General features: G+C 44.3%; 1 protein-coding gene across 1 annotated transcript in view; it reads right to left on the bottom strand.

The window, feature by feature from the left end:
- The window catches only part of LOC135200341 (molecular chaperone MKKS-like), a 71,113-nt gene that overhangs the window by 4,586 nt on the left and 49,627 nt on the right, over positions 1-16,900 (bottom strand). The window contains exon 4 of the mRNA XM_064228914.1: positions 7,896-9,069. Within this exon, the coding sequence (XP_064084984.1) occupies positions 7,896-9,068 (1,173 nt within the window). The 5' untranslated portion in view covers position 9,069. The remainder of the gene's footprint in view (positions 1-7,895; positions 9,070-16,900) is intronic.

The raw sequence follows: 16,900 nt of genomic DNA, 5'->3' as shown, positions 1-16,900 counted from the left end.
TATTGTAGCTACGGACAGATTGGATTCCTCTCTCAGGAATAACAGAAAATCTGCTATATTGGTCACAGAGGTATCGGAGGAGGACAGCTTATTCTTCTACACCCATCTCTAAACACATCCCACTTCGATTGATAGACCCGGATAGTTGACGATCTCCGGGCTCTAGCAATTGCTTTCGAAGCCTTGCTTGAAAAGCCTCTCGCTCTGACCAAACTTTCGATAGTCGAAAGGCAGTCAGAGCGAGAGCGGGGAGGTTTTGATGAAACCTCTTGAAGTGGGGTTGTCTGAGAAGATCTATCCTGTTTGGAAGAGATCTTGGATAGTCTACTGTCCATTCCTGTACCTCTGTGAACCAATCTTGGGATGGCCAAAACGGGGCGATGAGAGTTAATCTCGTCCCTGTTGATGCTACGAACTTCTTCATCACTACTCCTAGCAACTTGAATGGAGGGAAAGCGTAAGCGTCGAGTCCCGACCACTCCAGTAGCATGGCATCCACCGCTATCGCTCTCGGGTCTTCTACTAAGGAGCAGAAGTTCTCTATCCTCTTTGACAGGAACGTCGCAAACAAATCTATCTGCGGCCTTCCCCACAGGTTCCACAGACTTTGGCAGACTTGCTCGTGCAGAGTCCACTCCGTGGGGAGAACTTGTTTCGTCCTGCTGAGCCTGTCTGCTCTGATATTTCTTTCCCCTTTCACAAATCTGGTCAGGAGGGTAATATTCCTCCTCCTCCGTCCATGACAACAGATCCTTCGTTATCTCGAATAGGGAAAACGAGTGCGTCCCCCCTGTTTTTTTATATAAGCCAACGCCGTGGTGTTGTCTGCGTTGACTTGAATCACTTGATTTCTTACTTCTGACTCGAAGAATTTTAATGCCAGAAACACTGCATATATGCCAATCTCTTTGTTCTTTCTTCCATTTGCCAGATACTTCTCTTGCCCCTAGAGTCGCTCCCCATCCTGTTTCTGAAGCGTCTGAGAACAAGATTTGGTTTGGGTTCCGAACCTCTAGGGACACTCCCTTGTTCTCTTTGAGTGGGAGCAGCCACCACTTTAGGTGTTTCTTCACCTCTAATGTTACCGGAAAAGTGTCCGACAGATGGCCCTTCTTCCAAGTCCAAGATCTCTTTAGGAAGAATTGTAGAGACCTTAGATGAAGTCTTCCTAGGGATACAAATTGTTCCAGGGAAGAAAGAGTCCCTAGAAGGCTCAGCCACTCCCTGGCTGAACTCCTGTCTTTCTTTAGGAAGGATGTAACTTTCTGAATCCCCCAAAGAATCCTTTCTTGGGACGGAAAAACCCGAAAATCCCGAGAATTCATCTGAATCCCCAAATAGACTATGTCCTGACTGGGGGTCATCTGCGATTTCTCGAGATTCACGAGAAGTCCTAATCTTTGTCAATTCTAATGTTTTCTTCAGATCCTCCAAACATTGTTCCTGGGATTTTGCTCTTATCAGCCAATCGTCTAGGTACAGAGAGACGCTTATGCCTTCCAGGTGTAGCCATCTGGCTACGTTCCGCATCAGGTACGTAAATACCTGTGGAGCCGTGGAGAGGCCGAAGCACAAGGCCCTGAACTGGTAGACTCCCTTGAATCACAAACCTGAGATACTTCTTTGATGACGGGTGAATAGGAACGTGGAAATATGCATCCTGCAGGTCTAGAGAGACCATCCAGTCTCCTCTTCGCAGGGCTGAAAGTACCGAGGCAGAAGTCTCCATCGAGAACTTTTTCTTTTCCACATATTTGTTCAGAATGCTCACGTCCAAGACTGGCCTCTATCCCCCGGATGCCTTTGGAACTAAAAACAGGCGGTTGTAAAACCCCGGAGAGGAAGGATCCTGAACCTCTTCTATTGCCTCTTTGTCCTTCATTCCTATCACCATCTGAAGAAGTGTCTCCCTCAGAACAGGGTCCTTGTACTTCGCCGACAGTTCCTTTGGGGAATTCGACAAAGGTGGTCTGTCCTGAAAAGGTATAATGTAACCTTTCCCCAAGACTGCTAGCGTCCAAGGGTCGGCTTTCCTTATCTTCCATTCCCCTATGAAGTTTAGGAGCCTGGCCCCTACAGATGTTTGGAGGACCTCGCTGCTACTTTGATTTCTTGAAAGATCTAAAGGAGGACCTTCCTCGCTTTTTCTGCTGTCTTCCTTTTCGTTGGAGGACGAGAGGACCTTCCTCGCTTTTCTGCTGTCTTCCTTTTCGTTGGCAGGACGAGAGGTGGAACCTCTCCGAAAGGGCACTACCGGAGTACGAGTAGTCTTCTTCGCTACTGGTACTGTTGGTCTTGATTTCTTGGAGGATTGTACTAATAAGTCTTGGGTTGCCTTTTCAGCAAGAGACTTTGAAATCTCCTTCACCAAGTGCGAAGGGAAAAGGTGATCCGAGAGAGGAGCGTATAACAGGGCTGACCTTTGTGAAGGAGAAACCGCTTTGGTTAGAAATGAACCAAATAATGATCTCTTCTTCACTACTCCTGCTCCAAATAGAGATGACAATTCTCCCGATCCATCCTGAACCGCCTTATCCATACAGGATAAAATGCAATGTAAAACTTCAGGTTCTAAAACATCTGGTTCATTTGCCTTCTTGGCCAGCACTCCAAGGGACCAATCCAAGAAGTTAAAAACTTCTAGTACATGGAAAAGTCCCTTGAGGTGTTGATCCAATTCTGACATGCTCCAATATGCTTTAGCTGTATTCAAAGCATGTCTTCTCGATGCTTCAACCAAGCTTGAAAAATCCGCCTCCGCGGAAGATGGAAGCATAAGCCCCATCGCTTCCTCTGTCCTGTACCATATTCCCCTCCTACCTCCGAGCTTACATGGAGGAGTGCAAAAAACTGTCTTCTGAGCTTCCTTCTTCACCTTCATCCAATTATTTAAAGATTGAATAGCCTTCTTCATTGATATGGCTGGTTTCATTTTTAAATATGAAGACGATTTAGGAACCTTCGTACTGGAGAACAGAGATCTCGGGGAAGGAGGAGCTGCAGGGCTTAGAGAGTCTCCAAATTCTTGTAGGAGAAGAGAGGCTAACACTTTGTAGTTAGATACCCCCTCATTGTTCGGGTTTCTTCCTCCGACACCTCATCCAACTCCATCCTAGAAGGAGAGCGAGCTCTTTTATTAGATTCTTGTCCGTAGACATATTCCCTATAGGAGAAATACTCCTAGAAGGAGAGAGACTGACAGATCTAGAAGTTCTCCCTTTCTTATACACCAAAAACATTCCTGAGACATGGAGGTTGAAACCGTAACCTTCGATGTACCAGGTTGCTTCCTTGCATTAGGGTTTCTACTTGTAGGAGACTCGCTATCCGAAGACATTACATGAAAAGATCTTCTATTACCCCTTATAACTTCTCGCTCTTGCCGCTCTTCATGATCAGCTGGCGCCTTGCGCCTGACTGGCGCTTCGCGCTTGGTTGAATCTTCTCGCGCGGCTGGCGCCTCACGCTCGGCTAGCGCTTCGCGCCTCGCTGGCTCCTCTTGCGCGGCTGGCGCCTCGTCATGATCACTGCGCCTTGCGCCTGAACTGGCGCTTCGCGCTTGGTGAATCTTATCCGGCGCGGCTGGCGCCGTACGCTCGCTAGGCGCTTCCGCGCTTCGCCCCGCCTCGCTGGCTCCTCTTGCGCGGCGTGCGCCTCGCGCTCGACTCGCGCTTCACGCCTGGTTGGCGCTTCGCGGCCGTCTATCGCGTCGCGTCTGGCTGGCGCTTCGCGCCTGTATGTCTCTTCGCGGCCGCCTCGCGCCTGGCTAGCGCTTCTCGCCTGGTAGGCGCTTCTCGGCAGTCTGGCGCATCGCGCCTGGCTGGCTCTTCGCGCCTGGCTGGCGCTTCTCGTCTGGCTGGCGCTACGCTCCTGGATGGCGCCTTGTGCCTGATTGTCTCTTCCTGCTTGTAGGAATTCTCACGCGCGGCTGGCTCCTCGCGCCTGGCCAGCTTCTCGCGCCTAGTCGTCTCCTGCGATATCGGATAGGGCCTGGTTGCCGCGTCGCGCCTGATTGGAGCCTCGCGCTTACGTGTTAGTTCTTTGCGGCTGACTGGCGCTCCGCGCCTGGCTGGCGCTTCGCGCTCGGCTGGCGCTTCACGCCTGGCTGGCGCCTCGCGCCCCGAACTCGCGGGTCTGTGAAAAATAGACCCTTCATCCGAAGAAGAATCTTCTTTTCTGGGAGGTTGATAGTAAGGGTTTTTTGACTTCTTCACAGGAAGATTAACATCCTTTCTTCTTGGAGGATCTCTCGAAAGAACCCCGACTAGAGAAGCAATAGACTCTTGCATATCCTTTAATATCTTCGTCGTTTCTTCTCTCTGGTCTAAACGAGAGGAAGGAGAGCCTTCTTTCTCCATTCCCCACAACTTATCGGGAGAAGCCAAAACCTTTGCTTTCTTATTCTCTGTCGGGGAGTCCTCCGAAAAACGTTCCGGACTCGAGTTTATGCCCGATTCTTCCCAGATCCTCTTCAAGGGACGAGAACGATCCGCTGATCTCCATCCTCTTTTAGGTGAGGAATTCTCCGATGACGAAAAACATTCACGTAGAACGCTTTTTCTAATGCGTTCTCTGGCAGTCTGTGACGTTACAGATTCTGCCGAAGAGACGTCTGACTGGTGGGGATCCTCCATAACCTCCGTAAGGCTTTCGACATTCCTTCTCCTCTGGGCTTGGGAGCTTGAAAGAGGTCTAGGCCTGGGAGCGTTGTGAAGCCAATCAGACGCCTCCTCCACTTCACTGGGGAAATTCACATCACTTTCCACAGCACTACTTTGCTTACCTTCTATGGCAGCCATTTTACGCTCCATTTTCATAAGCGCAGCTTTAAGGCTTGCTATCTCCGAAGCAGAGTCCGTAGGATCTGCATTCGGAGAAGGACCTGAAATATTACAAGGAGCGTTCATAATGTTGAGGAGGGTACAATATTACTCAGCAAACCACTTGAAGATTGAGAGCTAGGCTTGGTTTTGGAAGATGACTTCCTTAACCGGTCTTTCTCTAATTTCCTTAAATAAGAAGTTAGAGACTTCCACCCTTCAGCACTCAAACTCTCACATTCATGACAAGTGTTATCGATCGAGCATTCATACTTCCTGCATCTTTTACATACAGTGTGAGGATCAACCGAAGCTTTCGGCATTCTCACCTTGCACCCTTCATTCACACACATTCTCACCACACTTCCAGAATCAGACATCATGATGAAAATTCCAAGCCAAAATCCAAATAACGATCCACAAAAGCGTATGCCAGTACAACGATCCAAATATGTCACCAAAGGGTCCAAAACAATGATCAATTGTATCCAAAAACGAAATCCAGCAGGAGATACCAACAACGATGTTGCCAGTATGGCCGACAGAAAAAATCTGATGGAAAACGGGAATGGGTTCCTATTCCCGCCACCCAGCGGCAGCGCGGTGGATCACCTGACCTACCTGTAGCGTGTGCGCGAAATTCGAAATTCTGTCGGCGCGACGGAGTCAATAGCTATGTATATATCTGACAGGTAAGTTGAATGTATAAAAATTCTGAAGCAGCAAGGAATAAAAAAATATGCCTGCCTTTTAAACAGTATTATTACCATTATTAGGTAGTTTTATGGGATGTAAAGGTGTAAGCAGTATGTACACAAGTAAACAGGTCAAAATCCAGGAGTGTGAAACATGAATGCAATAATTACAATGAAAAAACTGCTTAGTCAACCTTGGAAGAGCATGTAACAAAGTAATGATTACACCCATTGAGAAAACTGGAAGGGACAATATAGAAAGAAAAAATCCATGTGTATTTAGAGAAAAATGTTCTATTCATATATAGATTATAAGTCTTCATTATAAAACATTTCCAAGAAGTCAAAAGAATATACCTGTATAATAAAACAAAAATACAATTTACCAATTATATATAATGATCATGTAATTCTACAGCATAAATCAAAACATCATGAAAGTGCTTATCATGCTTCCTTAGAATAAAATGTCCCTACACAATAAAAAGGACATATAAAAAAAATATGAGTTTCATAGAATATAATGTATACACGTATAATTAATAAAAATTAACAATCCATGGCAGAAAGAAATGCAGCTGGGGCTGAAGGGACACTGCCGCACATCATAAGTAGGGATTAATGCTAATGAACCAACGAACATGAAAAGGAAACTGTGCCTGACTATATCTCAAGTAAACATTGAAAATTCAAGCTATACACTCACCATCATGTAGAAAACAAATGTGGTGTGATATAATCCAGCAAATCTCAAATATAAATGTGTAGCTGGATAAAGAGAAAGTTTGAAGTCCCACTGTTTGTGGATGTCCAACATTTGCATGTACAAAGTAATAAGTGAAGCTGTGGCAAAATCAGAAAGCATGTGAAGTTCTGACAGAATATGGGGTGATTTAAAAGCATTTTGATGTAGCTTTAGTTGGTGAATTATATTACCAACATTATCATCATATACATTATGGGGCTAATCATGAGATGCATTCCCTCTTGTCATATGCTCTTCTAGCCAAAACTACAGTGAAATTGGCTTATTCATCTATCCCTTATTTCCATGATTCCCTAGGTCCTCCTACAGGTCTTTGTCCAGTTACGGTACATACTTCCAAATCTACTGCTTTTAGTCTTGTCCAGCCTCTGGATGCCACATCTCTCCATCAATTCTCCACTTGCAATATAACCTTCCCACCATGCTTTGGCCATGAATCTCAACATTCTACAGTTACAGCTTTTCTAAATATCCTCCATTTTATTCGTCAGAGTCCATTTTTCTGCTTCATACAGTATCAGTCTTATGTACACATCATATTTGCTCGCTCCCTCTACTTGTGGGATATTTCAGTTTACCAGCAGTCTAGTTATATCTTTCTGTTTCATCCATACTGCATTTGGTCTTTCTTAGTTCTCTTTCACACCTTGCCAGTCCCGTGTGTCCAATAAAGTAACAGTTATATTTTACCTATTTCTAGAACCTGCCCAGCAATTATAAAAAGGTTCTCAACTCACTTTCCCCTCTATGTTTGTAATGCATTTTGGGCACAAATCCCTTCCTATGAATACTTTGTAATTCTGAGAAATTAAACCAAAAAATATGTGCATTACTGTATTTCCAAAGATCATCATCTTCATTATTCTTTCAATTATTCACCCACTTTCTATAACATCTACAGCCACTTTATATCTAACCTGATGCCCACCCAATTTTGCCTTGTATCACTACCACTCCACCAGAATTTATATTTTTTCACATCACTTCCAATGGATTTTATGCCAAGTCCTTTATAACTTATCTCCAGGCCACAATCCTTGCTAGCATTTCCATCACCTCCCTGCATTTTATCACCAATGTTCCCACATTAATATTATAATAACAGATGAAAAAAAAAGACATAAGTAAATTACCACTGTCTGGAAACAAGTTACATTTAAAAGTTACGAAAATGCCTAATAGTAAAATTACAAAACAGCCTACAACAAAGGCTTTTATTGTTTGTTTGCTTGTTTGTTTGTATGGTGGTTTTACTTTGCATGGAACCAGTGGTTATTCAGCAACGGGACCTACAGCTTTACGTGACTTCCGAACCACGTAAACAAAGGCTTTCAAGAAAATGCTTTGGGGTTTATTTTGTCATAGGTACTTTGGGAAATTAAATCATAAATCACATGACATTTACTGTTTTTAGTGTATGCATAAGGTGTTTTTAGTGCATGCATTGACAGCAAATTTATTCCTATGTAGGTAAAAATTCAATGATTTACCTGGTTTCATTTTTTTTATTCCTATCCGTTAGCCCCTAATCGAGTAAGGTTAATATAGAATATTTCTTAAAATACCATGAATTGTTTTCTTATCCTTTAAAACTGGTCAGGATGTATAGCTTACCTTCAAAGTCCCTTCAGTGGTAGGACTAACTTCGGGGAGCAAGAGAGTAGATAGGCAACTTGAATCCTGTTTCAAGAGCAAATAATTTTTCCCTCGTAGTCTGACATATTGCATGGATGATAACTTTCCCAAGACAGCATTACTTCCCTCTTGTTTTAAATTACTCACATTTGTAATAGCTTGACAACCACTGAGTTTCATCAAAGAATCTGTGGCTATTGTTCCAAGTCTTTCCAGTACTATGCAACCTTTACGTTCTAATTCAAACTTGATAGCAGGATGGATGTATTTCTGATTTGCAAGCACATGAACATTTTTGTCCCTTAAAATGGACAAAAGACAGACAACCAAGTTACTGATAAAGGCTTCCTCTTTTGAATAAGTGCCTGTCCACAGTAAAGATGTTTTTTCCACATCAGGTGACAATGGAACTGCAAAAAGTAAAATATTGATAACTTTGGGCAGCTGGGCAATTTTTTTTGATAGATTTGTATCAAACTCAGGTTCCCTATAGAGTAATCCCTCAAAAACTCGAGCATCTGATCCTGGAGGGCCTTCTTGCAACACATTCACATGACCAAATTTGGTTGTCAAACCTTCATCTGGAATGCTCTTCAAAAAAGCTCTAACAATCTGAATGCTCAAGTTGTCCATTTCTGCTTTAGGGAGATTTAAGTTCGTTTTTGAGCCCAAAATAGTTTTGACAAAGGATGACACCTGTTGTATGTCTCCAATATCTATATCTATTACTACTTGATCAGGAAACTGAGCCATCTGAGTCAGAAGCTGGTCTATTATCCATTCACAAACATCTGCAATTGCATAGTGGGGTGTGTTACCTTCACAACAAAGAGCTTCTTCTAGAAGTCGCACACAAAGGATGCCAGTGTATAGACCACTTAGACCACAAGATGCATTTTGAGCAGAAATCAGCGCATTGATGTACTTTGCACAAGGATGACCAAATGACAATTGTTTTGTAATATCAACTGAAGATGATGCTAGAGTACTTCTTCCCACAGAATTAGTAATTAAAAGTGTACCTCCTTTTGGACCATAGGCAGAAAACAATAGTTTTCTGTACTGCGCCAACATAGAAGCAAAAGACAAGTTCAGTAAACTATGACAGTACACACCATTCACCCGTTCCTCTCGAAGAATTCCACCAGACATGCTGAAAAACAAGTTAATAAATTCCTTGAAAACCTATAATTTTTTAATATCACAAAATAAAAGAATGTTTGCTCAAATTGTTAAATTTACATTTTCTAAGACATGCAAGACATTGTTTTTCATAATATTTAACAGTAATACAAAGAAGTTAATTGATCTTTGCAAGGACTAAAGTTTCATATGAAAACACAAAATCAACAGGTACAGCCCTTGTCAATCAAGACCAATCTTCATTTTCAGCTTCACCAAATGGAACCTAATACATAACTGATAAAATCAGGAGACAAGCTCTCAATTTAAAACAATGATTAGGTTATCATAAATTATAGACAATGCTTTAAAGCCCTTGATGGCTTGGTTACAAATGGGAACATGTTATTGTTATAATACAATTAAGTTTGTTCATACTTACCTGGCAGATATATATATAGCTGTATTCTCTGAAGTCCAACAGAATTTCAAAATTCTCGCGGGCACAATCAGTTAGGTGGGCCCCAGGTGGTAGTACCCATTCCCGCCCGCTGGGAGGCGGATATCAAGCCGGAACCATTCCCATTTTCTATTCATATTTTATCAGTGCCACTGTCTCCTGAGGGGAGGTGGGTGGGCACTTTAATTATATATATCTGCCAGGTAAGTATGAACAAACTTAATTGTATTATAACAAAGGGATTTTGACGAAGGAACAATCTATTTCTGGGTGATTGGCTCGTGTCGCCCTATGAAAGGATCCCGCTTAATATGCACTTCTTTCTAGGTAAAATTCTAATCTAAAATTACCAGAGAAAAACAAAATTAGAAAATTGTCCAGTAAAACACTGACTCGCTCACTCTTAAAAAGAAGTGTCGGTATGGTAATAGGGGCGAGTGGGAACACTACCACGAGACATTCACCAATTAGACCTTCCAATCAGAATCCCCACAAGAGAGAGCTGATACCAACGGGCGATGCAGCCGCTACTACTAACTACTAGAGGACGCCACGGACAGCAGCGCCCTAGCGGTCATCCTTAATCTAAAAACATCTTGTCCTGCAGGGGGGGGCAAACAATACAGGGTGGGTTTCATAGGGCGACACGAGCCAATCACCCAGAAATAGATTTTTCCTTCGTCAAAATCCCTTTTCTGGGCTCAGCTCGTGTCGGCCTATGAAAGAGTACCAGAGAAACAGACAAGATGGGAAAAAAGGGACAAATGAAAAGCAGTTGTAAAATGAGGGATATAATATAAGTAAATCAATTACAGCATATAAACTAAGTACTTAAGTCTAACTTATTTTAAACAGTAACATAAAAGAAAGTTAGTAATGTAAAGTACTTAAAATTACAGTAAACACAGTAAATATAATAATGCAGTGTAATTTTTACAAATTAGATTTACTTAGAAAATTATTTACATAATATACAAACACATTGTGTCCTACCCTAGCATAAAAATAAGGGTAGGTACACTGAAGTACAATATCAGTACAAGTGTGGATGTCCCTAGCAAAAAAATAAGGGAGAATCCACTGGTATGATTCAGCGGCTAAGGCTAGGATATCCGAGTAGCATGGCGATAGGGTGAGGCATGTTGGCTGAGGTAGGTAGAAAGGAGACCTGGATCTATACTACGACTACTATACAGTATGCAGGAGAAACAATGTTTCCCGCTGCTACTGCTGAAAAATTTTAAAGATTCCAAGGACTTTAGGTAATGACGTTTAAAGACTGTCGGGGATTTCCATCCAGTATACTTTTTAAGATCCTCAAAGTTCATATGTTGAAAGTAATTAATTGAGGTGGCTACTCCCCTGATGTCATGTGCTTTTGGGAATGAATCAGGATTGGCTTGTTTAATAAAGTAAAGGATTTGTTGTCTAATACCTTTTACTGACAAAGTACCACCTTTTTTCTCTCATGAAGAGAGGACCTGAGGATCTTGAGGATGTACGAGATAGAAAGGCTCTTAAAGTTGATACTGGCAGAGAGAAGGATCTTGGGGAAGTGGGATGACTTTCCAAGGAGCCCACCTTGCCAGAGGATCCTCATTTTTTAGCTAAAAAGCTACGATCCGGAGCAAGCAGAACTTCTCCTGAGGGGAGGAATTCCACATGACCCGCATCTCTGGATAGAGCCGACAGTTCTGAAATTCTAGCTCCTGAAGCTAGGCTTAATAAGAATAATGTCTTCCTAAGAAGCATTATGAATGTACAAGACGAGTTGTCAGTATCTGAAGCAGTTTGAGGACATCATTTAAGAACCATGAAACTGCAGTAGGCCTTTGAGAAGGTGGCTCCTTAAGTCTAGCACAGGCTTTAGGAATAGACGTGAAATAAGATTCAGTCAGATCTATCTGAAAACCTAACTGAAAGATCTTCTTCAAAGCCGATTTATGAGTAGTAATAGTGCTAGCTGCTAAACCTTTTTCAAACAAGGACCTGAAAAAGGATATAGCTAGATTAACTGTCATGGTTGTAGTGTTTGATTCTTTCAGGAAAGATGCTAATTTTTAACAGCTGAGTCATATTGTCTAATGGTTGACTCTCTCTTATCTGATTCTAGGAAGAGAATATTTTGTGGATCAATATTAGCATCTTTATTAGCCGCAAACTTCATGAAGTCCATAAAGTTAGGGTCTGAAGAATTCCTGAGGAAGCGAACACAGTCCTCATTTGTACTGATTGTGACAGCTTGGGATTGGGAATCCGTTGAGGTCGGAGACCCAATTCCAGAAGAAGAGGATACCAGTTGCTCTTGGCCAGTCCGGTGCAATCAGAGTACTATTCCTTTGAAAGTCCTCAGCTTGCTTAAGACTTTCAAGAGAAGATTCACTGGAGGAAAAACATGTTATTGTTATTATACAATTAAGTTTGTTCATACTTACCTGGCAGATATATATATAGCTGTATTTTCTGACGTCCGACAGAAATTTCAAAACTCGCGCACACGCAGTGGGCCGCCAGGTGGTAGTACCCATTCCCGCCGCTGGGAGGCGGATATCAGGAACCATTCCCATTTTTATTCTATTCATTTTTTATTATTTGCCTCTGTCTCCTGAGGGGAGGAGGGTGGGCACTTTAATTATATATATCTGCCAGGTAAGTATGAACAAACTTAATTGTATAATAACAATAACATTTTGTTCATGCCACTTACTGACAGATATATATATAGCTGAATCCCACCTTCGGATGGTGGGAAGAGACAGAATAGGATTTTTTGGGGGAAAACTTAAATTAAGTAGATGATATACATCTTGGTTCCTTACCTGTTTGCAAAGTAGACTATGTGATTATGTCAGTAAGGCTGCTTTTGCTTAATCACAGAGTTGCCAGCCAGGTGGAGACCTGTAGTGCTGGTGCGCTCTGGATGATCTGTCAAAACGGGGTGCGAGACCTCAGCGTGAAAAGATCATCGAGGCCATACAAATGAGGGCAACGAAGCAACTGACCACCACCTGACCAACTATACACAAAACCCCTTAAAAAAACTAACTAAAGGATGGGAGATCTTCACATAAGACTCACCACAACCTAAAAACACAACAACCTAACTTAAACCTAACTAAGGAATAGGGAAAGAGCTACTTCCGGACCCCAATACTGTGTCCGCAGAAAACGTATGGCCCCAGTGCATTACAATCGTCATAGATCGTTCTCACATCCCTTAGGTAATGTGAGGCGAAGACGGAGTTGCTCCTCCAAAAGGTGCAATCAAGGATGTCCTTGATTGACATGTTCTTTTGGAAGGCAAGAGAGGTAGCGACGGCTCGTACTTCGTGCGCTTTTACTCGGAAGAGGCTCAAATCAGTCTTCTGGAAAGATGAATGAGCTCCCGATGGTGTCCCTTAGAAAGAAAGCCACAGCATTCTTCGCATAAAGGTAAACTCTGGCCTCTTCACAGAGCACCAGAGGTTACCTGAGGGGACCTCTTACCTCTTTAGTTCTATGCACGTAGAACTTGAGAGCCCTTACCGGGCAAAGGACTCTCTACTGGGTTTCTTGGTCCACCAGACTTGACATACCGTTGACTCTCGAAAGTCTTTCGGCCAAGGGTTCGAAGGATTTTCATTCTTCGCCAAGAAAGATGGGTTCAACGAGCAGACAGCATTGTCCCCTTTGAAGCCCATTAACTTGCTAAACGCTTGAATTCACTAACTCTCTTAGCCGTCGCAAGAGAAGTTAGGAAAAGAGCCTTCCTTGTCAGGTTTCGAAGAGACGCGTCTGAAGCGGTTTCGAAAGTGTTCGACATAAGGAATTTCAGGACTACATCCAGATTCCATGATGGAGGTCTCATTTGAGGAACCTTCGAGGTCTCGAAAGACTTCAAAAGGTCATGAATATCCTTGTTGTCAGACAGGTCTAGGCCTCTGTGCCTAAAGACCGCTGACAAACATGCTTTTATATATCCCGTTGATGGTAGGGTGACCGCTAATTTCTGCACATTTCTGAGAAATAGCAGAAAATCAGCTATCTGGTTCACAGAGGTCGAGGAAGAGGAAACTCCCTCCTTTTTTACACCATGCCCTGAAGGAAGCCCACTTCGACTGGTAAACAGCTCTTGTGGAAGCACGTCTCGCATGTGCGATTGCTCTCGCAGCTGCTTTCGAAAAAACCTCTCGCTCTGGCCAACTTTTCGATAGTCTGAAACGCAGTCAGACTCAGAGCGGAGAGGTTTTGGTGAAACCTTTCGAAGTGAGGCTGTTTGAGTAGATCTTTCCTCCAGGGCAATGTCCTTGGAAAGTCTACAAGGAAAGACATGACCTCTGTGAACCACTCTCTCGCTGGCCACATCGGAGCGATCAGGGTTAACCTTGTCCCTTCCGAGGCCGCAAACTTCCTCATGACTTACCCCCAGAATCTGAATGGTGGGAAGGCATATAGGTCTAGGCCCGTCCAATTCCAAAGCAAAGCGTTCTACCGCGATTGCTTCTGGATCCAGGGACCGGGGAGCAGTAAAGAGGAAGTCTCTCCGTTCCTTGACGTTGCGAATAAGTCGACCAGTGGACGTCCCCACAGCGTCCACAGGTCTCGACAAACGTCCTCGTGCAAGGTCCATTCCGTCGGAAGGACTTGGTCTCGACGACTGAGAAGGTCTGCCCTGACGTTTTGCACTCCTGCAATGAATCTCTCAGGATAGTCACCTTCTTTCTTTTTGCCCACAGCAGAATCTCTCTCGCTAGGGAGTACAACGTTCTGGAGTGTGTTCCTCCCTGGTTTTTTAAATAAGCGAGTGCTGTGGTATTGTCCGAGTTTATCTGAACAATCTTGTTTTCCAACCTCTTTTCGAAGAACTGCAGGGACAGAAAGACTGCTGCCAGTTCTTTGACATTTATATGCCAGGCTACCTGTTGCCCCTCTCCAGGAGCCTGACACTTCTTCCCCCTAGTGTTGCTCCCCATCCTTGGTGATGGAAGCGTCTGAAAACAAAACAAAACTAGGTCGGGCTCAAAAGACTTAGGGGACACGCCCTCTTGAAGCTTCTGATGGGTCCAACCGCACCATCTTAGGTGGTTCTTGATAGGAATCGATATTCTCAATAACTGCATGAGATCGTCTTTGGCCTTCCACTCGTCTGCCAAGAAGAATTGGAGAGGCCTGATGTGCAGTCTTCCCAAGGAAACAAACCTTTCCAGCGAAGAAATGGTCCCCAGCAGACTCATCCATTCCCTCGCCGAGCAAGTCTCTTTCCTTAGAAAGGCTGAGATCTTTTCTAAGCCTAGCCGCTGACGTTCCTGGGACGGAAACGCTCGAAAAGCCACTGAATCCATCTGAATCCCCAGATACACGATGGACTGTGTTGGGGTCAGATGCGACTTTTCGAGGTTGACCAGAAGTCCCAGGGACTTCGCTAAGGCTAAAGTGAACTGCAAGTCCTTCAGGACACTCTCTCGACGACGCTCTGATCAGCCAGTCGTCGAGGTATAGGGAAACTCTTATTCCCGAAGAGTGTAGCCACCTCGCTACGTTCTTCATCACCACACTGTGAACACCATCGGAGCCGTGGTCAGTCCGAAGCACATAGCTCTGAACTGCCATACTTTGTTGTTCAAGACAAATCTTAGATACTTTCTTGAAAGAGGGTGGATCGGGATGTGGAAGTACGCGTCCGCAAGTCTAAGGATACCATCCAGATCGCCCGGTCTCAACGCTCCAGAAACATAATGAGGCGTCTCCATCGTGAATTTGATCTTTTCCACGAAAAAGATTGAGCCTGCTCACATCTAGAACTGGACGCCAACCTGACGATGCTTTGGTACCAGGAAGATTCTGTTGTAAAAACCTGGAGACTGCAGGTCCGCGACTTGTTCCACCGCTCTTTGTCGATCATCTGTTGAAGAAGATCGAACAAGACTTTCTTCTTTTCTCCTGATAGGATGGAGAAAGGTCTCTGGGTGGGAGTCGTAGAAAGAGGAGGAAGGTCCAAAAGGGGATCTTGTACCCCTGCTCCACGATCTTGAGGGACCAAGAGTCCGTGTCTCTCTCTCCAACGCTCCCGCAAAATACTTCAGTCTGGCTCGACTGGTGTCTGAAGGACATGCTTTTCACTTGGAAGGCTTTGGCTTAAAGGAAGCTCTTCCTCGTGAAAACCCTCTCCCTCGAGGAGCTGCTACTCGAGGGGGGGGAGCCCCAACGAAAGGGCTTAACTTTCTTCGGCGGACGAACTGCAGCCAAGAAGAGGTTGAAGGTACGGCTGACCGTCTAGTTAGACTGGGCCAAAGGTCCTGAGTAGCCTTCTCTTGTAAGCTGTTCGTCAGGTCCTTAACCAAAGTCTGGGGGAAGAGATGGTTCGAAAGAGGCGAAAACAACAAATCCGCTTTCTGGGCTGGCGTCACCGAACGAGCTGTGAAGTTGCACAGCAAAGCTCTCTTTTTTAATAAAGCTGTTCCAAAGTGAGATACGAGCTCCTCCGAAACCGAACCATCCCTGACGGCTTTGTCCATACCATGCTAAACACGTTGGACAGCTCCCCAGACTAAGAGATTCTGGGCTTCTCGCTTGCATATCCAGAACTCCCAAACACCAGTCAAGGAAGTTGAAGACTTCCAGCGTCTGAGCAGACCCTTCAAATGAATGGTCAGTCTCCGACGCGGTCCAAGTTACCTTGGTGGCAGAGGGTAAAAGCGACCTCCTCTGGCAAATCCACAAGGCTGGAGAAATCTCCCTGAGCAGAAGAAGGGATACGAATTCCCACTTCATCTTTGGTTCTATACCAAATGCCCCCTTTTCCACTAAGTCTAGTAGGAGGCAATGCGAAGGTCGTCTTACCTTGCTCTCTCCTTCGTATCATCCAGTCCTGGAGCTTTTTGAAAGCACGTTTTGTTGATAGAGAAGTTTTCATCTCTACAAACTCCGGGGTTTTCCCAGTTTTAGATGAGGAAAAAACAGCGAAGGAGGAGACTTGGGAGCTGCGGGCTGAAATTTATCTTCAAACAAAGACCGCAAGAGTCGTACGAGGACCTTATAGTCCGAGATAGAAGGGGCTGTAGAAGGTTCCTCTCAGCCGATTCGGCAGAATACTTAGCTCTCTTCTTCTCTAAACGGAAGAGGAGACCGTCTGTCAGGAGAAGGCGTCCTAATGGAGGGTCTTGGCTTTATCAAAGGACCCCTATCCTTGATAGATGCAGCCTAATACGGCTGTCTTCTTTAATGACGCTTACTGCTCGTTGACGGTAGAGCGTCTGAGGAGGACGAGTCCTCAGCGCCTTCCGCAGCAGTCTCACCTGCTCGAGAAGCGTCCTTACATTTCTTCGCTGGTATACGTGCCTGTGTACGTAAACTAGCGTCTGGGGGAAAGACTTCTTGATCAGAATCCCCAAAAAACGTCTTGAAAGGAGGAGGTCTGAACGTC

The sequence above is a fragment of the Macrobrachium nipponense genome, chromosome 26, assembly GCF_015104395.2.
Source record: "Macrobrachium nipponense isolate FS-2020 chromosome 26, ASM1510439v2, whole genome shotgun sequence".
NCBI classification, from domain to species: Eukaryota; Metazoa; Arthropoda; class Malacostraca; order Decapoda; family Palaemonidae; genus Macrobrachium; species Macrobrachium nipponense.
The sequence above is the reverse complement of the archived record's forward strand: the minus strand, read 5'-3'. Positions and strand labels throughout refer to the sequence as shown.